The following is a 22,501-nucleotide window of genomic DNA, read 5'->3' as shown; positions in this document are numbered from 1 at the left end:
TCCAGCAAAAGCACAGAGCTGGGCTGAGGCTGAGATGGCTGAATTGACAGAAGTAAATTTCAGAAGGTGGGTAATAACAAACTTTGCTGAGCTAAAGGAGCGTGTTCTAACTCAATCCTAAGAAGATAAGAATTATAAGACAATACAGGAGCCAACAGTCAGAATAGCCAGTTTAGAAAGGAACATAACTGGCCTGATGGAGCTGAAAACCACAACACGAAATATCGATCACAAGTATCAATAGCAGAATAGACCAAGTGGAGGAAAGAATCACAGAACTTGAAGACTATCTTTCTGAAATAAGACAGGCAGACAAGAAAAAAGAAAAAAGAATGAAAAGGAAAGAACAAAACCTCCAAGACATATGGAGTTATGTAAAGAGACCAAGCCTATGACCAATTGGGGTACCTGAAAGAGATAGGGAGAATGGAACCAAGTTGGAAAATATACTCAAGATATCTTCCAGGAGAACTTACCCAACCTGGCAAGACAAGCCAACATTCAGATTCAGGAAATGCCGAGAACACAAGTGAGATACTCCATGAGAAAATCAACCCCAGGACACATAATCATCAGATTCTCCAAGGTTGAAATGAAAGAAAAAATGGTAAGGAGAGAGAAAGTCCAGTCACCTACAAAGGGAAGCACATCATACTAAAAGCAGACCTCTCAGTGGAAACTCTACAAGCCAGAAGAGATTGGAGGCCAATAGTCAACATTATTTAAGAAAAGCATTTCCAACCCAGAATTTCATATCTGGCCAAACTAAGCTTCTTAAGTGAAGAAGAAATAAAATCCCTTTCAGACAAGCAAATGCTGAAGGAATTTGCTACCACCAGGCCTGCCTTGCAAGAGCTCCTGAAGGAGGCACTAAATAAGGAAAGGGAAAATAGGTACCAGCCACTACAAAAACACAGTGAAGTACGCAGACCAGTGACACTATGAAGCAACTATATAAACAAGTCTGCAAAATAACCAGCTAGCATCATGATGACAGGATCAAATTCACACATAACAATACTTAAGTGTAAATGGGCTAAATGCCCCCAGTTAAAAATCACAGAATGGCAAGCTGGTATGCTGAGACCCATCTGTATGCTGTCTTCAAGAGACCCATCTCACATGCAAAGACACACACAGGCTCAAAATAAAGGGATAGGGAAAAATTTACCAGGCAAATGGAAAACAGAAAAAGCAGGGGTTACAATCCTAGTTTCTGACAAAATAGACTTTCAAGCAACAAAGATTAAAAAAGACAAAGAAGGACGTTACATGATGGTAAAGGGTTTAATTAAACAAGAAGAGCTAACTATCCTAAATATATATGCACACAATACAGGAGCACTCAAATCCATAAAGCAAGTTCTTCGAGATCTACAAAAAGACTTGGACTCCCACACAATAATAGTGGGAGAGTTAAACACCCTACTGACCATATTAGACCATTGAGACAGAAAATTGACAAAGATATTCAGAACCTAAACTCAGCTCTGGATCAAGTGGACCTGTAGACCTCTACAGAACTCTCTAGCCAAATTCCATAGAATATATATTTTTCTCACCACCACATGCACTTACTCTAAAATTGATCACATAATAGGAAGTAAAACACTCCTCAGCAAATGCAAAAGACCTGAAATCATTCAGGGAAACAGTCTCTCAGATCATAGCACAATCAAATTAGAGCTCAAAATTAAGAAATTCACTCATAGCCACACAACTACATGGAAATTGAACAATCTGCTCCTGAATGACTCCTGGGTAAACAATGAAATTAAGGCAGAAATCAAGTTCTTTGAAACTAATGAGAACAAAGAGACAATGTACCAGAATCTCTGCAAGGCAGGCTAAGGAGTGTTAAGAGGGAAACTTACATCTCTAAATGCCCACATCAAAAAGCTAGAAAGATCTCAAGTTAACAACCTAACATCACAACTAAAAGAACTATAGAACCAAGAGCAAACAAACCCCAAAGTTAGCAGATGATGAGAAACAACAAAGATCAGGGCTGAACTGAGGGAGAGAGAGACACAAAAAACCCTTCAAAAAATCAAAAAATCAGGAAGTTGGCTTTTTGCAAAAATGAAAAATAGACTGCTAGCTAGACTAATAAAGAAGAAAAGAGAGAAGAATCAAACAAACGCAATACAAAATGATAAAGGGGTTATCACCACTGACCCTAAAGCAATACAAATAACCATCAGAGAATACTATAAATATCTCTATGCACATAACTAGAAAATATAGAAGAAATGGATAAATTCCTGGACACATACACCCTCCCAAGACTGAGCCAGGAAGAAGTTGAATTTTTGAGCACATCAATAACAAGTTCTGAAATTGAGGCAGTAATAAATAGCCTACCAAACAAAAACAAAACAAAACAAAACAAAAACCCAGGACCAGACAGATTCATAGCTGTGTTCTACCAGAGGTACAAAGAAGAGCTGGCATCATTTCTACTAAAATTATCCCAAAAAACTGAAAAGGAGGGACTCCTCCCTAACTCATCCTGATACCAAACCTGGTAGAGATAAGACCAAAAAAGGAAACCTCAGGCCAATATCCTTAATGAACACTGATGCAAAAATCCTCAGTAAAATCCTGGCAAACCAAAACCAGCAGCACATCATAAAGCTTATCCACCATGATCAAGTTGACTTCATCTCCAGGATGCAAGATTGGTTCAACATACCCAAATCAGTAAGTGTGATTTATCACATAAATAGTACTGAAGACAAAACCCACAGATTATCTCAACAGAGGCAGAAAGAGCCTGCAATAAAATTCAACATCCCGTCATGTTAAACACTCTCCATAACTTAGATATTGAAGGAACATACCTCAAAATAATAAGAGCCACGTATGACAAACCCACGCCAATATCATACTGAACGGGCAAAAGCAGGAAGCATTCCCTGTGAAAACCGGCACAAGACAAGAATGCCCTCTTTCATCACTCCTATTCAACATAGTATTGAAAGTTCTGGCAAGAGCAATCAGGCAAGAAAAAGAAATAAAGGATATTCAAATAGGGAGAGAGGAAGTCAAACTGTCTCCGTTTGCAGATGACATGATCCTATATCTAGAAAACCCCATCATCTCAGGCCAATAGCTTCTTAAGCTGATAAACAACTTTAGCAATCCTCAAGGATACAAAAATCAATGGACAAAAATCACTAGCATTCCTATACACCAAAAACAGGCAAGCAGAGATCATGAATGAACTCCCATTCACAACTGCTACAAAAAGATTAATATGCCTAGGAATACAGCTAACAAGGAAAGTGAAGGACCTCTTCAATGGGAACTACAAACCACTGCTCAAAGAAATCAGAGAGGACACAAATAAGTGGAAACACATTCCATGCTCATGGATAGGAAGAATCAATATCGTGAAAATGGCCATACTGCCCAAAGTAATTTATAGATTCAATGCTATTCTCATTAGACTACTATTGACATTCTTCATAGAATTAGAAAAAACTACTTTAAAATTCATATGGAATGAAAAGAGATCCTGAATAGCCAAGACAGTTCTAAGCAAAAAGAACAAAACTGGAGGCATCACACTACCAAACTTCAAACTATACTACAAGGCCAAGGTAACCAAAACAGCATGGTACTGGTACAAAAACAGACACATAGACCAATGGAACAGAATAAAGAACTTAAAAATGAGACCACACACCTGCAATTATCTGATTTTCAACAAACCTGACAAAAACAGTGGGAAAAGGATTCCCTATTTAAAAATGGTGTGGGGACAACTGGCTAGCCACATGCAGAAAATTGAAACTTGGACCACTTCCTTGTACCTTAAACAAAAATTAATTCAAGGTGAACTAAAGACTTAAATGTAAAGCCCCAAAGTATGAAAACCCTAGAAGAAAATCTGGGCAATACCATTGAGTACATAGGCATGGGCAAAGATTTCATGATGAAAATGTCAAAAGCAATTGCAACAAAAGCAAAAATTGACAAATGGGATCTGATTGAACTAAAGAGCTTCTGCACAGCAAAAGAAACTATCATCAGAGTAACAGACAACCTACAGAATGGGAGAAAATTTTTCTAATCTATCCATCTGACAAAGGTCCAATATCCAGAGTCCACAAGGAACTTAAATGTTTAAGGAAAAAACAAGAAGAAAAAAAAAAAAAAAATCCACGACCCCATTAAAAACTGGGCAAAAACCATGAACAGACACTTCTCAAAAGAAGACATTCATGCAGCCAACAAACATGTGAAAAAAAGCTCAACATCACTGATCATTAGAAAAATGCAAATCAAAACCACAATGAGATACCATCTCCTGCCAGTCAGAATGGCAATTATTAACAAAGTCAAGAAACAACAGAAACTGGCAAGGTTGCAGGGAAAAAGAAATGCTTTTACAGTGTTAGTGGGAGTGTAAATTAGTTCACCCATTGTGGAAGACAGTGTGGCCATTCCTCAGAAACCTAGAGGCAGAAACACCATTTGTTGCAGCAAATCCATTATTGGGTATATATCCCAAAGAATATAAATCATTCTATTATAAAGATACTTGCACACGTATGTTCATTGCAGCACTATTCACAATAGCTAAGACATGGAATCAACCCAAATGCCCATCAATGATAGATTGGATAAAGAAAATGTGGTACGTATACACCATGGAATACTATGCAGACATAAAAAGGAACAAGATCATGTCCTTTTCAGGGACATGGGTGGATTTGGAAGCCATTACCCTTAGCAAACTAATGCAGGAACAGAAAACCAAACACCACATGTTCTCACTTATAAGTGGGAGATGAATGGTGAGAACACATGGACACATGGAAGGAAACAACACACAATGGGGCTTGTTGGAGAGGGTTTGGGGGAGAGAGAGGATCAGGAAGGTTAGCTAATGGATGTTGCTCTTAATACCTAGATGATGGAATGATCTGTGCAGCAAACCACCATGGCACACATTTGCTTATGTAAAAAACCTTGACATCCTGCACATGTACCCTGAACTTAAAATAAAAATTGAAGAAAAAAAGAAAATTATTGAGATATTTTATATATTTCTTTGGTGCTAAGATTTCAAGATCTGGTAAGAATTTCACACTTACAGCACATCTCAATTTGGACTCGCCACATTTCAGATGCCCAAGAACTGCATGGGTCTAGAGGCTACCATATTGAACGGGACAGCACTAGGTCTGTGCTTACTCAAACTTTGGCACAGGTTGGAATAATCCAGAGGTAATGTTAGACACAGATTCCTGGACTTCATTCATTCACAAAGGTCAGGGGCAGGGCCTGAACATTTGCATTTCCAAAAAGCTCCCAGTTGATGCTGATACTGCCAGTTTACAGACCACACTTGGGGTAGCTTGCAAACAAAGCACGCACATCTCCCAGTGAATTGTGGCAATTATAATGATGATAACAAATAGTTATAATATTTTACCTTTCAAAAGCACTTTGCATCAACTACTAGAAATTCAAATTACAACTAAATTGAGTTATCACTGCACACCCATCAGAATGGCCAAAATGAAAAATAATAACACCAAATGCTAGTAAGGATGTAGAGAAACTGGATCATTCATACATTCCTGGTGAGAATGGAAAGTTGAAAATAGTTTGTCAGTTTATTTTAAAGCTGTAAATGGACTTATCATACAATTACATTTTTGAGCATTTATCCCAGATAAATAAAAACTTATTTCATGCAGAAAAGTGTACACACATATTCACAGAAGCTTTATTTGTAATATCCCCAAACTGGAAAGAACTAAAATGTTCCTCAAGAGGTGAATGGTTAAACAACCTAGTGCACCCATACCATGGAATACTATCTGGCAATAAAAAGGTACAAACTGTTAATACACACAAGAGTTTGGATGAATCTCAGTGACATTACTATGTGAAAAATACCCAACCTCAAAAAGATACATCCTTCAGGATTCCACCTACATAACGTGTGTGAAATAACATAGTTGTAGATATGAACAAATTAGTGTTTTTCAGGGATTGGGGAAGAGAAAGGTGGAGGTGTGGTTGTATAGGGAGAGCATGAGGGAATCTTGTGATGGTTAATCTTGATTATGGTAGTGGTTACACAAAACTACCCATGTGATTAAATTGTACTGAGCTACACACATACTCACACATAAATGAATGCATGCATACGTGGTGAAACCTAAATAAGTTCTATAGATTGTGCTAATGTCAATTTCCTGTTTTTGATATTGTGGTATAGTTATGCAATGTGTTAACACAGGGTGAAGGGTACACAGAACTTCCCTGTACATTTATTTGTACCTTCTTTGCGTCTATCATTAACTCAAAATAAAAAGTTTTTTTAAGCACTTTGCATACACTATCTCACTTGATCCTCATGATAACTCTGGGAAGTGAGTAGTATGATCATTGGCATTATATAAAAAAGAAAACCAAGGCCCGGGGACCAACTACAGATGGAAGATTACATAGCTAGAAGCTGGCAAAGCCAGGTCTGAAATAAGACTGCATCCTCTTATAAGTATTGATGTATTAATATATAAGTATTTATAGATATAAAAAGATTTAGGGGACCCAATTATTAGAAATGTAGATGTGTTTCAGATAGCAAATTTGTAAAGTAAAAATAAAACACAAGCCCTCCGTCTCCCCATGACTTACGATAGACTTGCAGGTTGTAGCGCTTGGTGGTGGTGTAGGGATCAGCCTGTGTATTTATGTCTGCTTTGTAGTCTCCTGCGTCTTCCATCCTCAGATCACTAATGACCAGATTGTACTTCGGACCTAAGGCATGTATCCGTTCATAATAATTTCTGTGGGTCACAGTAACTGTGGGTGCCATTTCTGAGTCTCCTGGTGTTACATAAGCAACAGATGTTTTAGAAGTCCAAGCAATGATTTTAACTTGCTGTGGTTCTTGGATATTTACAGGGAAAGTGACTGACTCTCCCAGAATCCCATTCACCGTGAAGATTTCTGAGTCTTTTCCAGCTGCTTCCGGCCCTGAGAACATAAAAAGAAAACTGTAGCCATCTGACTGTTGCACCTTTTTCAATTCCTAATCTTTCTGGCCTTGGAGCTCCCTGAGGAGCTGCCACAAATGCAGTTCACCCAGTTTCTTGAGGATGTCTTTTTTGTGTGTGTGCATTCTACTCTAGGTGTATTTAATATGTCATGACAACTAAATTTTCTAAAGCATTCTCATTCAAAAGCTAAGTTTTTCATTAGAGATACATTTTGTTAAAAATATTTTTACCTAGACTTACAGACTCTGAAAGCTAGAAGGCATTTGAGAGGTGAAGGCCATAAGCCTCCATGTAGTCTAAGATATTAGGTGCATTTCTTTCCCAAGATCATATTACCAAGCGGTGGAAGAGCTGGAACAAGAACCTGGAATATCTTGGCTGACGGGGTCTTGGGTCATTGCTTTTTATTTTCCTGCGATCTCTGCAAAAACTGTTTTGTCTCTCTTCTTGGAAGATACAGGAAGAGAGTGCTTTGGAGTTTCTGGAGAAAATATTCCCCAAGTTGGTGATTTTGGGGGATGTTTTTCTGTTTACTTCCATATTCCTAGTCTCTAGAAGAGTGCTGGACACATAGAAGGGGCTTAATAAATATTTGTGGAATTAATTGATAGAATTTATTCATGTGTTTCCTAGACTCTCTTGGAACAACTTCTGAAGTAAGCAAGTTTTGTTTATTCATTCATACATTTGTGAATGAATGTGTGTATTTATTTAGGATCAGTTTTGTTCCAGATACTATGGTGGGTATTTATTAATTTAATTCATAATATAAGTGTTTTTTGGACATCTACCCTTTTAAACAAGATACAAGGAGCTGGGGATACAATGGCGAGAAGAACAGACATAATTCTTGCTCTTTGGGACTTACAGTCAGAGGAAGATACCAATGTTGATTAGATAATCATACAAACAAATGGATAGGCACAAAATATGTAAGTATTATGGTGATTTGAGAGAGACCAGCAAGGGGACTTGATCTGCTCTGGGAATTCAGGGAACATTTCCTAGTGAAAGCTGAAGGATGAATGCTTTTAAAATGTAACATAGGAAGACGAAAAGCTTATTTTCTCCTCCCTTTTCTCTCCTCTATCACTTTTGAAGATAAACAGTTTTAATATATAGTTTGTAAAATGAGAGACAATGTAATTTTAAGACATCATTTTTCTGCTCTTCCTCCTCCTTTTCTTCATTATCCTGTAATTCTCAATGAGGGCTCTTTAGTGAGAAATACTGTTTGGGGCAAGCATGGATGATATCCAAAGTATTTAATAACCAATATGACATGGACCCTGACCAATCAGAAAGGGTGTTAGCCATAAACAAAACTAGTTGGGCGGTTCTGGTGTATACTGGCTGCATGTAAGTTCTGATGACCACAACATCAGTTTTCCACATAAGTGTGTTCAGGCTGACCCTAAAGTTTATCCAAGGCTTGGTATATGGAAGAATAAGGATCATAAAGTATACACATCACTTTAAAGTGGTACAAAACAAAGGGATTTCTTAACTTGATGGTGCTGTCTCACTTTGGCTACCCTTGCTCTTCAGCTCAGCAGCCACTGAAAGAGTCTTAGGGACAGCTGATCTAAACCTCTTTCCTTTCTGACCAACAGAGATTTTCCTGTAGGAGCAGTATCCAGGACAAGGCCTGAGGATTTAGTTGGGGGGTGGCTAAGTACAGAAGATATAACAGGGTGGGGAGTATGCGGGGTGGGAGTAGGAAGGGGGAAATTGGGAACCCTTACCTGCAAACATTTATTAAGTGCTAATTATGTGTCAGATGCTGTGTTAGGGACACAGGGACAAACAGGACATTGTTGCAGCCCTGAGGAGCTCACAGCCCAGAAAATAAGACAGATATGGACACAAGTGAAAGATAACACAACACGATGAGTGCTAAATGGTAAAAGCAATAGAAATAAGCCATTGGGGTGGCAGGTCAGAAAGAGGCTAATGCTGCCTTTGGTGGTAAGAGTCATAGTTTGCCAAAATTCAAGAACATTAATTCTCCCCAGATAAACTGTTTTTCTGTACTGAAGAGTTCTAGGAGTGAGGTGTTTGGAGTGTCCCAGCCTGAATCCCTGGATGGTCCTGGAATGGGCATGTGATCTATGCAGTTGCACAAAACCCTGAGCTCAAAAGGACCCTGAACTGGACTTAATGCTGCGTTGCCACCTTTAAATTCTACATAATATTTAAATAAGGGGGCCTCCACTTTCATTTTGCACTGGGCCTCGCAAATTATCTAGCCAGTCCTGATCTCAGATCTCCCATGTCTCAAGTCTTTTTTGAAGTCAGACCCTAGTGCTTAATTGCCACTCTATGGATTGAGATTAGGTGTGAGGAGATAGACAGAATAGATTCCACAGACTTGTAATTTTGCTGGGTTCTCTCACCAAACCCCAGGAAGTATGTAGGTAGATTGTTAAGGCCGAGACCTTCTTAATATTAGGGCCGTTGAGCAGCCACAGTGGTTGGTGTGTGGTGCAGTTTTAAAAGTATGTCTCATCTCGTGTAGCAAGTCATTCAGGAAGTGATGGTGGGGTATCAAAGAGCAATCAGGCAGTGGGGGTGGTGGGTAGGCAAAGCTGGGGGAAGCTGTTATTTGTGCTGCTGGTGTTGTTGGCATGAATACTTTGCTTGCTGGAAAAGGCAAAGGGTTGCACATGTTTAAGATGAAGATTCTACCGCCTTCAAACACTCCAACTGTGCCTTGAGAGAGGCAACTGCAAAACCATTGCATGCAGTGGAAAGATAGGGAGGCAGAAGGCATAGCTGTAAGTACTTCTACTTATGAGCTGGACAACCTTAACAAGGTCACAAAACCTTTCTTTTTTATTTATTTATTTTTTTTTGAGACAAAGTCTTACTCTTTCATTGTCACCCAGGCTGGAGTGTAGTGGAATGATCTTGGCTCACTGCGACCTCCACTTCCTGGGTTCAGGCAGTTCTCCTGCCTCAGCCACCTGAGTAGCTGGGATTACAGGTGCATGCCATCATGGCCAGCTACTTTTTGTAATTTTAGTAAAGACGGGGTTTCACCATGTTGGCCAGGCTGGTCTTGAACTCCTGACCTCAAATGATCTGCCTGCCTCAGCCTCCCAAAATGCTAGGATTACAGGTCACAAAACCTTTCTGAGCCTCCGTTTCTTCATCCATAGAATGAAAATAATAACTATGCTATTTGTCCTATTTGGTGAACAGCAAATGATGTAATATGAGTAGAAATGCTTTGCTGATCATCAAGGCAAAATAAATGTTAGTTATTTCTGGAGTTAATAATGATATCTTAACATTCATCATATGTTCTTTATCATCACTTTAACAATTGGTACCTGCCCTTTGGGCCTGCCCTAGGCCATCGTTATGATGGTCTTAGTGATGCCAGGGCCATACTGGAGCATATATCAATAGCCATTTTTAAGGGCTAATTCAAGTAAAGCCTGGAGGGACAGTTTTAGGTACCCTGGATAGACTTTATTCTGCTCTTAGAAGACTTTAAGATTTAAAAGAAAGAATGTCCATATCAATCAATCCCAATATTTATTTTTCTAGGTGCTAAGGGGACTCTAACATTATGTTATCACTGGAAATGACCTTATTAAAATCTAATTTCAGAGATAACTTATGGCACAAAAACATCTTGAGGACTTACCACGAAACGCACTATGCTAGTCTACGGCAAAGACAGATTCTCTGCCTTTTTGGGGGAATTTGATACCTGGTTAGGGAAATAAGATACACACACACACACACACACACACACACAAATTCTGCTTTGCAATATGAGATAGTAAATAATAAATTCAAGTGAATGGTAGAAACAGTGATTACGATAGGAATTCTAAGAAGGGAGGGATCGCTGAGCTGTAGTGGTTAGAAAAAACATCTCAAAGAAAGTAGAATTTGAGGAGGATTTTGAAGGGTGAATAGAATTCTACTTGATGGAAAGGGAAAGGAAGAGTGTCTCAAGTCCTTGGATCCTGAATAAAAGTTTAGAAGGAGAAACCGTGATGTTGGTTGGATGAATATAAATTTGCATATCAGAGTGGACAGAGGTACAGCTGGAGATACAAATTAGGTTTAGATTTGAGACAGCCTTCAGTTTGAGGTCTCCACCAGAGGCAGAGGGGAACTATTAAGGTTTTTGAGGGTGAAGATTAAAATAATGTTTTAGTCATTGTAATCTGGTAATGATGTGTGGGGAGGAAAACAGGAAAGAGAGGCTGCATCAGAGAGGCCATTTAGGGAATACTGTAGTCTTCTGGGCATGAACCAGGGGACGATAATGGGAATGGAAAGGAAGGGCTGGATTTGATGATAACACAGAGAAAGGCAAGAAATAAAGAGGCATCTGCTAGAATTCAATTGTTCATCAATATATTTTGAGTTTCTATTTTATGTCACTGAAAACTTCATAAAGTTTATGATGGAAATAAGTCAAAGGGGGAAGGACAAGTTTAATCTTAGAAACATTAAATTTCAGATGACGGTGGACCCTGTAAGTAAGCTGTTGGAAGGATGGAAGATAAGGAGAGAGAATGGACTTGAAGTATTATTTGGGGCACTGTGGCAGAATCTGTTAGCTGTTTTCCAATATATGTTCCCTCCTTCACTCTTAGTAATAGAATCGTTAAATTTTAGCAGGGCATAGAGCCACCCAGAGTAAAGACTATATTTTCCTGCTTTCTTCTAGCTAACGTTGGTCATATGACTAAGTTCGGCCCAACAGAATAAAAATGAAAGTGTTGTATATGACTTCTATGTCTTTAAGAAGAGTGGGGAACCTGGTGTGGGGGCTCACATCTGCAATCCCAACACTTTGGGAGGCTGAGGCAGGTGGATCGCTTGAGCCCAGGAGTGCAAGACCAGCCTGGGTAACATGGCAAAACCATGTCTCTACAAAAAAGTACAAAAATTACCTGGGCATGATGGTGCACACGTGTAGTCCCAGCTGCCCAGGAGGGTGAGGTGAGAGGATCACCTGAGTCCAAGGGGGTCAAGGTTTCAGTGAGCCAAGACCACACCACTGCACTCCAGCCTGGGTGACAGAGTGAGACCCTGTCTCAGAAAAAAACCAATAAATAAATGCATACATGAGGGAAATTTGCTGTTTTCATCTCTTCCTTGCTTTTGCAGGCCAGAAGGCCATGACAGCTGGATCTTAGACAAACATTCTGTGTCATGAGGAGGAAGCCAAATTCTGAGGATGGTGGAGCAGGAAGATAGAAGTCAGAACCCCAATGACCTTGTGAACTATTCTACCGACTGTGAACAGACAACTCCGGACTTTTTTACATGGGCAAGAAATAAACTTCTTTCTTGTTTAAGGCATTCTTATTTTAGTGTATCTGGTACTTACTGTAACACTGAAATTCAACGGGTTTAGAAATCATCCACAGAAATGGAGTGGGTGAAGGAGAGGAGGGTCATTCAGGAAGAGTAAGCCTGAAGTCTACGACTGAGCCTTGTAAGAGTGCTCACATTTATAGAAGAGGCACCGTCAAAAGAAACACAATAGACCAAGCGGTAAGAGTGCAAGAGAGGCACCAATAATGGATGATATCACAGAGAGGAGAAAGAGTCTCAAGGAGGAGATTGCTACTGATGTCTAATGATTCAGTGTTCAATGGGATAACGACTGAAAATGGCCCTGGGTTTGCCCGTTACGAGGTTATTGATGGCCTTTGAGAATATAGTGCAAGTAAGACAACTCGATGGAAGGCCAGAGTCTAGGGGACTGACAGAGTAGGTGGTAAAGCGTGGAGGAAAAACTTGACACTGAAAGAAGGGTGATGAGATAGGACAGTAGCTAGAGGGTCAGATAAAACTAATTTATTTTCGTTTTAAAATAGAAGAGACTAGGGGTTGTGGGGGAGGTGCTAGGGAGGGTGAGCAGAGAGAGATGTCCCCAGTGGGCCTGCTCTAGGTTAGATGTTCCTGCCCATGGCCTCTCTGGAACTCCAGGTTTCCCTCTCATAGCACTTGCCACATCGTGTGGTGGTCATCAATCTGTGTGTGTTCTGGACACTGTGAATGACTTGAGTCCAGGGGCCTTGCCTTAAACCTCTGGTATACAGTACAGCACAAAATACACAGACCACTAATGCTTGTCATGGAACAAAAGATGGAAAGGAAAGAGCAGGCAGCGGAAGTTATAGGTTTAAGGAGGGTCACACCCTCACCTGAAGTGGAAAGGGGAGAGGAAAGGATGAGTGAAAGAGCAAAGGTATTTTGAGATGTTATTAAAGATGGTGATAGGAAGAGGCTGCTTGGTGATGTACAGTGAGCACAGATTTGAGCCACATGGGCTTGTTTTCAGGTTCAATACCTGGCATTTGCTGAGGCCTCATCTTACTTGACTACAAGATGGGCTATAATAATGCCTGCCTTATAGAATTGTTTTGAGGACACATAGAAGGTGCTTAATACAGAGTGGATATTTTGGAATAGATAGGATAAAACGGAAGGCAATCATTATTGGTGGCCTTCATCTCTTCAGTAATGTAGGAGGGGAGACTATCTGCTAACAGTGAGGAGGCAAGAGTGGGACCAGCTAGGAGGTATACAGACTAAAGGTGCAGATTTTGAATCTAGGAATATTTGAACCTAGCTGTGTTATCTTGAGAAAATTACTGAAATTCACTCTTCCTCAGGTGCCTCATCTGTAAAGCGTGGATAATTATTAAATGCAATTGCGAATGCCTGGCACATATAAATGGTAGTTGCTATTATTCTGGTGAATGTAAAAATTGGGAGGAAATGTTACTATAAGGAACACCACAGGGAGTCAACAAGAGATTGATGAAGGGGATCAAGTGTTTACTAAGTACCCTTGGGAGCCCAGCGAAGAAGCAGTAACCCACATTTACAACCTTTTCCAGTGTAATTTTGTGACCTTCCTATGCCAGAACACAAATGGGAAAGGTAGGAGAAAGGCCATACCTCCAGAGGAGAAACAAAAGCAAGAAAAGGCTGAAACCCTGGGGTGGAGGCTTAGATGGAGAAACCTGTTCACTGTGACTCTTAGGTAGCTATGGCAGAGAGGAAGCCCAGGACCCAGAGGACAGGATGACCAGTGTTGAAAGAGAGCACTGAGGACTGGTTGCTCACTGGAAGTTGACTTCCCCTCCTGGATTGGGCTGGGGCACCCTTCACAATGCAATACACCTTTCTGTGTCTAAGATGATAACCCTGTTTCCCTGGATGATCCTAGGTGTATGGGTGGATTTTACAAATGTACATTTCATGGTTAGGTAGCTCAAAGCCACTGACTAGAAGAAGACAACAGGGATCGTGAGAAAAAGAAGAATATTTGAAAAAACAACAAAAAAAAAAAAAAAAAGGAAAGAATCGGAAACCCATATGAAGTATAAAGATTGATGGGGTATGAGGCTTTTAACTGGTGAGAGGAAAATTCTTCAAGGCTGGGCAAGCAAAACCTACGAAAGTGTTGGGTGGAATCCAAAGTCAAATACAGATGACAATGGAGAGGTCATTTATACCTAAAACCCCATAGTTCTCCTTAGATTCTATTAAAAATGAACACAGTGTACCCTTGGAGTTTGGGGAGCTCTCTATTCTCCTTTCATAACTTTTACCATCACTACTAGGCTCTGCCTGATCTGCCCCTACTTCTCTCCTACTCCAACCACATCAGCTCCGTCTGTTCTGTAAACAGGCCAAGGGCACTTTGCCTTAGAGCTTTTGCACCGTTGTTCTCCTCTTTTCCTACCACACTCTTTTCAGCAGCTCCTTACTTTGTTCAGGTTTTTGTCCCAACATCACCTCATTAGAAAGAGCTTTCCTGGTCACTGTGCCTAAAATAGCAATCCCCACCCCATCATTTCCTCTTGCCTTGCCTTGCTATCCTCTTCATTGTAGTTATCACCACTAAAGCATTGCCTGTGCATATTTATTGATTGTCTCCCAACCTATCCCCTCAATACACTGCTACTATAATGCAATCATCAAGAATGCAAGTCTTTTTTTCAATCACTACTGTTCCTCCAATAACTAGTGGATGATTATTAAATGTTTGTTGAAAAAATGAACACCAGCCTGGGTAACACAATGAGATCCCGTCTCTGTGAAAAAGAAAATAAAAAAAAATTAGTCAGGTGTGGTAATGCATGCCTGTAGTCTCAGCTACTTGGGAGGCTGAGACAGGAGGATCACTTGAGTCTAGGAAGTCAAGGCTGCCGTGAACCATGATTGTGCTACTGCCCTCCAGCCTGGGTGACAGGGCAAGACTCTGTCTTTAAAAAAAAAATTTTTTTTCTTGCAACTGACTCAATTATCCTTTTCCGACAATAGAAAAACAAGGCAGAAAATCTCAGCAAGAGAAAGAGTGAGGGCAAGAGAGGACTCTTTACTGATCTCTGGGTCTTGATGTGAAAGGTCAAGTATTTAAACTGATTATTAACAAGAAGCAGATGGCTAACTGCAACTTCTTTCTATATTCTATATTGTTTGTGAAGAAAATTTTTTAGATCCACAGAATGGGGACCCACAGCATAGTTAGTAAAATTGTCCTGAACCAGGGATTAGGAAACACATTTGAGTCAAGGGTCTGTTGTTGACTAGCTAAATGACCATGAATGTCACTTACTTGCTAAGTCTGAGGGTTCTAGTTAGTAAAAGAAATAAAACAGAGCTGTCCTGCCACTTTGAGGAATTATGAGGATTAAATGACACGAGAGTGCTCTCAAGTGTGTGTACTAATGGAGAAGAGTCTAGTGGTTCCAAGGGGAGCTTTGCCTTGTGGAGTCACCTGTGTGGCACAATGAGTTAGTCACTGAGACCTAGGCTGCCTGGGCTAGAATCCTGGCTCTGTCAGGGACTGTCCATGAACCCTAGGGAAAGTCAGTAACCTCTCTGTGCCTCAGTTTCCCTAATTTTAAAATGAAGGTAATATTAGCACATTAGTGAAGGTAATAGTAGCACAATATTTGACCTCATAAGAATATTATGAGGGTTAAATGAGTTGATATTTGTAGACCTCTTAGAAGAGTGCCTGGCGTATGCTTGGCACTACAGGTGTTTGCTATGTAAAACAAATAAACATCTTCAAAGAGACTAAAATAACACCGTAGACAGCTATGAAGGGAAAAATTAGAGTTAGAGTATTGGGGAGATGTTAAAGTGAGCAAGTAGCTATTAATAAGAGTGGAAATGGGGAAGACTGTACTGTTGCTTAACAGACACTTCCACCCCCTTACTTTCTTAGGATCCTCCAGATAAACATTTCTTGTCCTTTTTTTTTTTGTGGCACTAGCTAAACTTCCCCTCTCTTCTCCACCCACTGCTTCCTAGAGTCAAAAAGTGGGGGTGAAACATCGCTGAGTATTGTAGATCTGGGAGAGTGACCAGAGGTAGCTTTAGCATGTGGTACCCAGAAGACAATCCATTATAACTGTTCTCATTGAGTGAAGGGACATAGAGGGAAAGAGGAAGCACAGGGCTGGGCAGCCAGAAATTTTGTGTCATTCTCCAAAGCAACGGAAAGTCCTTGATCATGAGGTTTTAAGAAAAAGGAACCTACTACCCCCATGCAATATATGTTGTTTTCCCCTGGGAGTTTTACTTTATATCACCTTTATTGGGATTTAGGTTTACTTGAATCGATTCCTCCAAAACACACACACAAACACATACACAGACACACACACACAGACAAACACACACACACACACACACACAATCTCAAAACAGACATGAGATCACGGCCCATCCACTGTTTTAACATTGCTGCCTTCTATTAGTGGGTACTTGAACATTGAGTATAACAAAGGAAACATGAGTACCTAGTCAGTTTCACCTATATCAGCCCCCAACTGATTGCTCATACCTCCTTCCAAGTTTCACATAGACGAGCCCAGTGATTTCCAAACTTACAGGTCCATCCCTCTCCTAAGGTCCAAGACAAGAAAGGTTTGATTTAGGAATACTTCAGTAGCCTGAATGGCTTGGCACTGACCATCAGGCTCCTGTTGTGAAGGTGCTCTGGCTGCCTTGTTGGACTCCATATTGATCTCCAGGACTGCTTCAGCAGTTGGAGCTGACAAGGTAGGCCTCCACTACCTTCCACTGAAGGCCTGAGTTATTACAGGGGGAACAGCTTCCCACCCTCTGTTTGGAAGCTGGGTATTTGATAACCAGTTTTACCCATATATAATATATTTCCATTTCTATAACTGGATTTCTGCTTTTGAGCCTTTTCTGAATGTCTATGTAGTTGTCTGCTTACATCTCATTCTAATACAGAGGCCTTGTCCTTTTCTTGAAGACCCCATGATGCAAGGACTTCAGATCAGTGGCAGTTTGTTTTGTCAGCATACTTCCACAGGTATGCTTCCTGCCTTTGAGACCCAGGATGATGGTTGGGGTGCAGTTACCCACAGTGAGTCCACTCATTTCTTGGAATTTTAAGTCTCAACTGCTGAAATGCCCATGACCATGTTCAACATCCAACAGGAAATCAACATCATGTTGATATTGGACTTTCATTTGTTTAAAGAAACTAATTCAAATCACATTTGAATAATATTAAAGTGAATGATATTTGAAACATGTCTGGAGATGGTTATTTGCTTGGGTATTCTGCCTCACTGCCCTGCCTAAACTTCTGTTATTGGCAAGGACCTGCCAGCAGCTCCTTCTTCCTCTGTGGGTGAGTTAAGAGAAAGGCACAGCTTCTATCCAAATAATCCTGTCTTGACAGAACTAAATAAATCATCACTCTTTACTGCCATATTCCCAAACATTAATAGTGGGGAGAGTAATTTACTCCACTTCAGCATCAAAGTGGGTGGAGGCAGCATGACTCCGAGGTTAAGTCTAATGACTCTGAAGTTTAAATTCTATTTCTTTCATTCTTTGGTTAAATGACCTTTGACTCTCTGTGTATCAATGCTTTCATCTGTATATGCACACATAAACAGTACCTATCTCATAGTGTGTTGTAAGGATTAAACAAAATAATAACTGTAGACTACTTAGAGTAATGCCAAATATGCAGTGATTGCTCCATAAATGGTTATTTATTACTATTACTGATGGGAGACAAGACAGGGAGTTGAATAAATAGAAATAGGAATGGGGCAGAGAAAAGGAAAACTTAAGAGTGTGAGACAGAATATGTGGAGGGGATGGGCAAGGATTAAAACTGGTGGACTCCTCTATCTCCTACCCCCAGAGTGGGAGTGTCTCCTAGGGTATGTGGAGAGACAGTCAGAGTCATGGTGTTTCCAAAGTCATGATCAGAAAGTTGACATCAGAGCATAAGACTGTGAATTTTGACTCAGAGAAAACTTTTCCAACATAGAACAGTCATAAGTTTGCACACTCAGACTTTCCTTATGTCGGTAATTTCTGAGGGGAAATGGGGGTTTCTCCCTGCATCTCTCCACTGCTTCTCAGCCTCTTCAACTGCTCTGAATTCCAGGGAAATGCATAAAGTGTAGACTCCTAAGCCCAATACTGAATGTAAGGGACTACCTCTACCAGGAACAGCAGCAGGAGGAATTCAGGGTATACTTTTATGCTCAGAAAAGTTTGCAGAATAATCCTTAAGAGGCAAACATGTAATTCAGTAAAGGTAGACAGTACGTAAAAAGTACTCCTGGCTTTACTTTTATAAAACAAGCTCCCATTCCCCTTTCATGGATCCTTAATGAAATGAGTATCTCACTCCTAGTTTCCTTTTCCAGAACCCCGATAAACCAACACCTAAGCTCAAACTCCCACCACCTTTTCTCCTGTTTATATTCCTTGGACAATTCCCTGGCAGAGGAGTCCTGCCCAGGATCTCTGTGTGGTAAAGCCATGGCTCTTCCTAATAATGCATGAAAAGCGAGTGTGAAAAACAGCAGCATTAGCTAATATCTGTTAAGCATTTAATATATTTAGGTACTATGCCAAGTGTTATACATGCATTATCATCATTTTGATTCTCAAAACAATTCTACTGTATTAATACCCTCCCCATTTTGAAGCTGAAACAAGAGTCAGAGGAGGAATATAACTTCCTCTAGGTCACAAAACTCATAAGCAATTCACTACTAGCTGCTTTGACAACTTTATTTCAGTTTGGGTAGATGAAAGAAGTGTATCCTAGAGCTACCTTTTATTTTAGTAGGTGTTAAGCTTTTGAAGAGCATCAAGAATTTGAAAGCAATGAGTGAAGGGGTCAGGTGGAGCAGAAAGAAGATCCAATGGGATTGGGATTAACCTTGGGATTAGAAAAACCAATGTATATTTCCAGCTCTACCAATTTAGGTAGTGAAATTTCAGGTGAATTTTTTAACCCCTAAATCTTAGTTTATTATTTTTCTTGCATAACGAGATTAATAACATCTATCTTTCCCATCTCAATGGTTTTCATATGGATAACATAAAAATGTAGGCATAAACATCATAGAATGTTTTGCAAATTAAGTGGTATCAAATGCTACCTTGTCTAATCTCTCTCTGGAAGACTAGGGACATCCCTAGTACCAACTTTTCCTCATCTACTTGCATTTTCTGTCTGTCATTCTAGAGCGACCAGCAGAGGCTCCAAAAATTTGGTCTGACTAGTGGTTACAATCTCCATGAAGTTCAAATTAAAGGAGCCATAGCTTGAAATGGCCAAGGGAACCAGAGAGATCACGGTGCATTGATTTTACCTTTTTCAGAAATTCCTAATGTACTAGGTTCCCAGGGTTCTAACTCACAGCCAGAATTTTGCTAGTGTATTTTCAGAACTGGCAAGAGATACCAGAAGTAGATTTAGAAGTTCCAAACATAGTAAATTTCTGTTAGACAGAGCAGTTGTTTGTATTTAATGAGATAATATGTACAATGACACAGCACTCCCAGAACTGTGTTGTTATAATTTCCTTTGTACCAATAGCAATCAATATTCATGTTGTTCTTTTAGTTTACTGTTATGCCATAAATGAGAAAAATAAGGTTTTAAATTCAAGTTCTCCAATTCTTTTTTGAGACTATTTGTAAAAAATGGGATAATAATCTCTTCCTCATTTATTTTAGACTTTCTTGAGGATAAAAGCAGAGTAATAGCTCTAACTGTGCTTTGAAAATAAAGGGAGTTTATAGAGATGAGGCTCAACAATGATAATGATGAGTCATCCATCACTCTAACCTGATAGAACAATCAACTATAATTAGGAAAGACATTTTCTCCCTCAAACACCATCACAGTTGAATGCCAAGAAAAGACTGCTTGTAAGTCATTCAAGCTTTTAGATGATCTTTCTTTTGCCAGGCTTTGTAGGTGGGTTTACCAAGTGCTGATTCCTCTGAGAAGGTTTTGCCTCAGACCTTAGGAAACTGAGATCTCCAAAACTAGATAAAACTCAGAAATATAAACTTTAAAGCTGAGAAACACTTAGGTTTGAATTTTAAGTCTCTCCCCAGCCAGTTGCATCCTGTTGAGTACAGTAGATACTGAGACCCAGGGTGTTCTGTTAAACACAGATCAAAAAGACAGTTCAATATCTTCCTTAAGGGTAATTTTTAAAACTTTATGGAAAACCAGGAGCGGATCAGCAAGGGTCAGAACTCACAGGTTTGCAGGCAAAGGAGCAAGATCCATAGGTGGTGCTGAGCCATCTCTCTCAGGGTCTAACCTTCTGCGGAAAAGCACGGCACTGTTCTAGCAGAGTCAGTTTCACTTGAGTTTTCTTCCTCCTTTTTATAACCACGTTTAAGAAAGGAAGTGCAAGTTAACTGATTTAGTTAACATTGGTCTTTGTATTACTGTGCTAGTTTTTTCCAATTTAAAGTGCCTAGCATTAATTATTTATTCAACAAATATTTATTGTGTGCCTACTATGTGCCAGGCACTCTTCTGGGTGTTGGCAATATACAGAGCAACAAAGCAATCAATCACCCTCCTTTCATGGAGTTTATACTCTTTTTTGGAGTAATCAACAACTAAACAAGCAATTCCAACATAATGTAATAAGTGTTACAAGAGGAAAAATACAGGGAACTATGAGAGGAATAGGGGCATCTAACTCAGGCTAAGAAAAGTTGGAGTAGGCTTCCTGAAGAAACTGACAACCAACCAAGGCTCGAAGAACCAATTACTATTATTAGGTGAATGGTGGTGGGGGATATGGAAGAGGAAAAATGTTTTGACGTATGATAGGAGATTAAAAATTGTAGCAATTAAAATTATATAATTATAGTTATATAAAATGATCACAAATACATGATTATGTATATAATCAACATGTCATATTATTTAATATAATCAATATTAAGTATTATATTAATAATATATAATTATATTTATATATGGTACCATAATATGTAATTATATAATACATTAATACATAATATAATATAACTATATATATAATTATGTATAATTCCATGATATCATCATGAAACATTATGATTATGATCACACCTTATTAGGGACACAAAAAGTGTTTGATAAAAATTAAAGTTGAAAGAGATTTTTAGACTATTGAATCTATTTTGCAGATGGAGAAACTGGCTCAGGAGGAGAGGAAGTGACCTTTCCCTATATCACACAGTGAATTAGTGAACTGAAGTAAAAGCCAGCAAGTGTCACTTGGCAAAGACTGTGGCTCCTGGTCATGAGAGACAGCAGGTGCAGAGGCATGCTTAGGTGGAACTGAGCTAGATGTAACAGGACTATTTCTTGTAGAGGGTCTTCATCCTGGTTAATAAGAATACGAGTGATTGTGTAATGTGTGTATGGGAGATGTTGTCTGGGAATGGTGATAGTAATGAATATTTGTGCCCAGAAGCTAAGCAGTTTGACCCAGCTGTTTTGGGGAGTAATGGGAAGGCTGAGGACACTACCCCTGAGACCTGGGGGATGTGTACAGCTTTTTTTTTTGACTGAGATGAGTCCTCATGCCAGGTAGCTCATTCCTAGGTAACCTGGGCCTCTAGAGTCACTCATTAAATAATCTTGCTGATCATCTCCCATATATACTTACATAATACTGCATATAGTTGACCCTTAAACAATGCAGGGGTTTGGAGTGCTGTCCCTTCAAACTGTCGAAAGTCCATGCATAACTTTTGACATCCCTAAACTCAACTACTAATAGCCTACTGTTGACTGGAAGCCTTGCCAACAACACAGTTGATTAACACATATTCTATGTGTCATATGTATTATTTACCATATTCTTGCAGAAAAGTAAGCTAGAGAAAATAAAATGGTATTAAGAAAATCATAATGAAGACAAAATATGTTTACTGTTCATTCAGTGGAATTAGATGATCATAAAGGTCTTTATCCTCATCATCTTCATGTTAAGTAGGCTAAGGAGGAGAAGGATAAGGAGGAGTTGATCTTGCTGTCTCAGGGATGACAGAGGAAGAAGAGATAGAGGTCGAGAAGGTGGAAGAGATAGGCATAGTTGGTGTAACTTTTCAGGAATACATTTAATTTTTGTCTGACTTTTTTGTTTGTTCATTTC

At 39.5% G+C, this 22,501-nt stretch overlaps 1 protein-coding gene and 1 long non-coding RNA gene across 2 annotated transcripts in view; one reads left to right on the top strand and one right to left on the bottom strand.

Moving 5' to 3' along the window:
• The window catches only part of CD84 (CD84 molecule), a 33,959-nt gene extending 13,230 nt beyond the window's left edge, over nucleotides 1-20,729 (bottom strand). Inside the window, exons 1-2 of the mRNA XM_010360738.2 lie at nucleotides 20,600-20,729; nucleotides 6,664-7,005 (exon numbers count right to left, since the gene is read on the bottom strand). Of these exons, the coding sequence (XP_010359040.2) occupies nucleotides 6,664-7,005; nucleotides 20,600-20,645 (388 nt within the window). The 5' untranslated portion in view covers nucleotides 20,646-20,729. The remainder of the gene's footprint in view (nucleotides 1-6,663; nucleotides 7,006-20,599) is intronic.
• Nucleotides 9,611-12,362, top strand: LOC115898968. Its single transcript, XR_004058596.1, has 2 exons — nucleotides 9,611-9,805; nucleotides 12,168-12,362. It is a non-coding gene; the product is annotated as an uncharacterized LOC115898968 (long non-coding RNA).
• Nucleotides 20,730-22,501: the final 1,772 nt, after the last annotated feature.

Source organism: Rhinopithecus roxellana, chromosome 8 (assembly GCF_007565055.1).
Source record: "Rhinopithecus roxellana isolate Shanxi Qingling chromosome 8, ASM756505v1, whole genome shotgun sequence".
In the NCBI taxonomy this organism is placed as follows: Eukaryota; Metazoa; Chordata; class Mammalia; order Primates; family Cercopithecidae; genus Rhinopithecus; species Rhinopithecus roxellana.
Note: the sequence above shows the minus strand (reverse complement) of the source record. Positions and strands in the feature narration are given on the sequence as shown.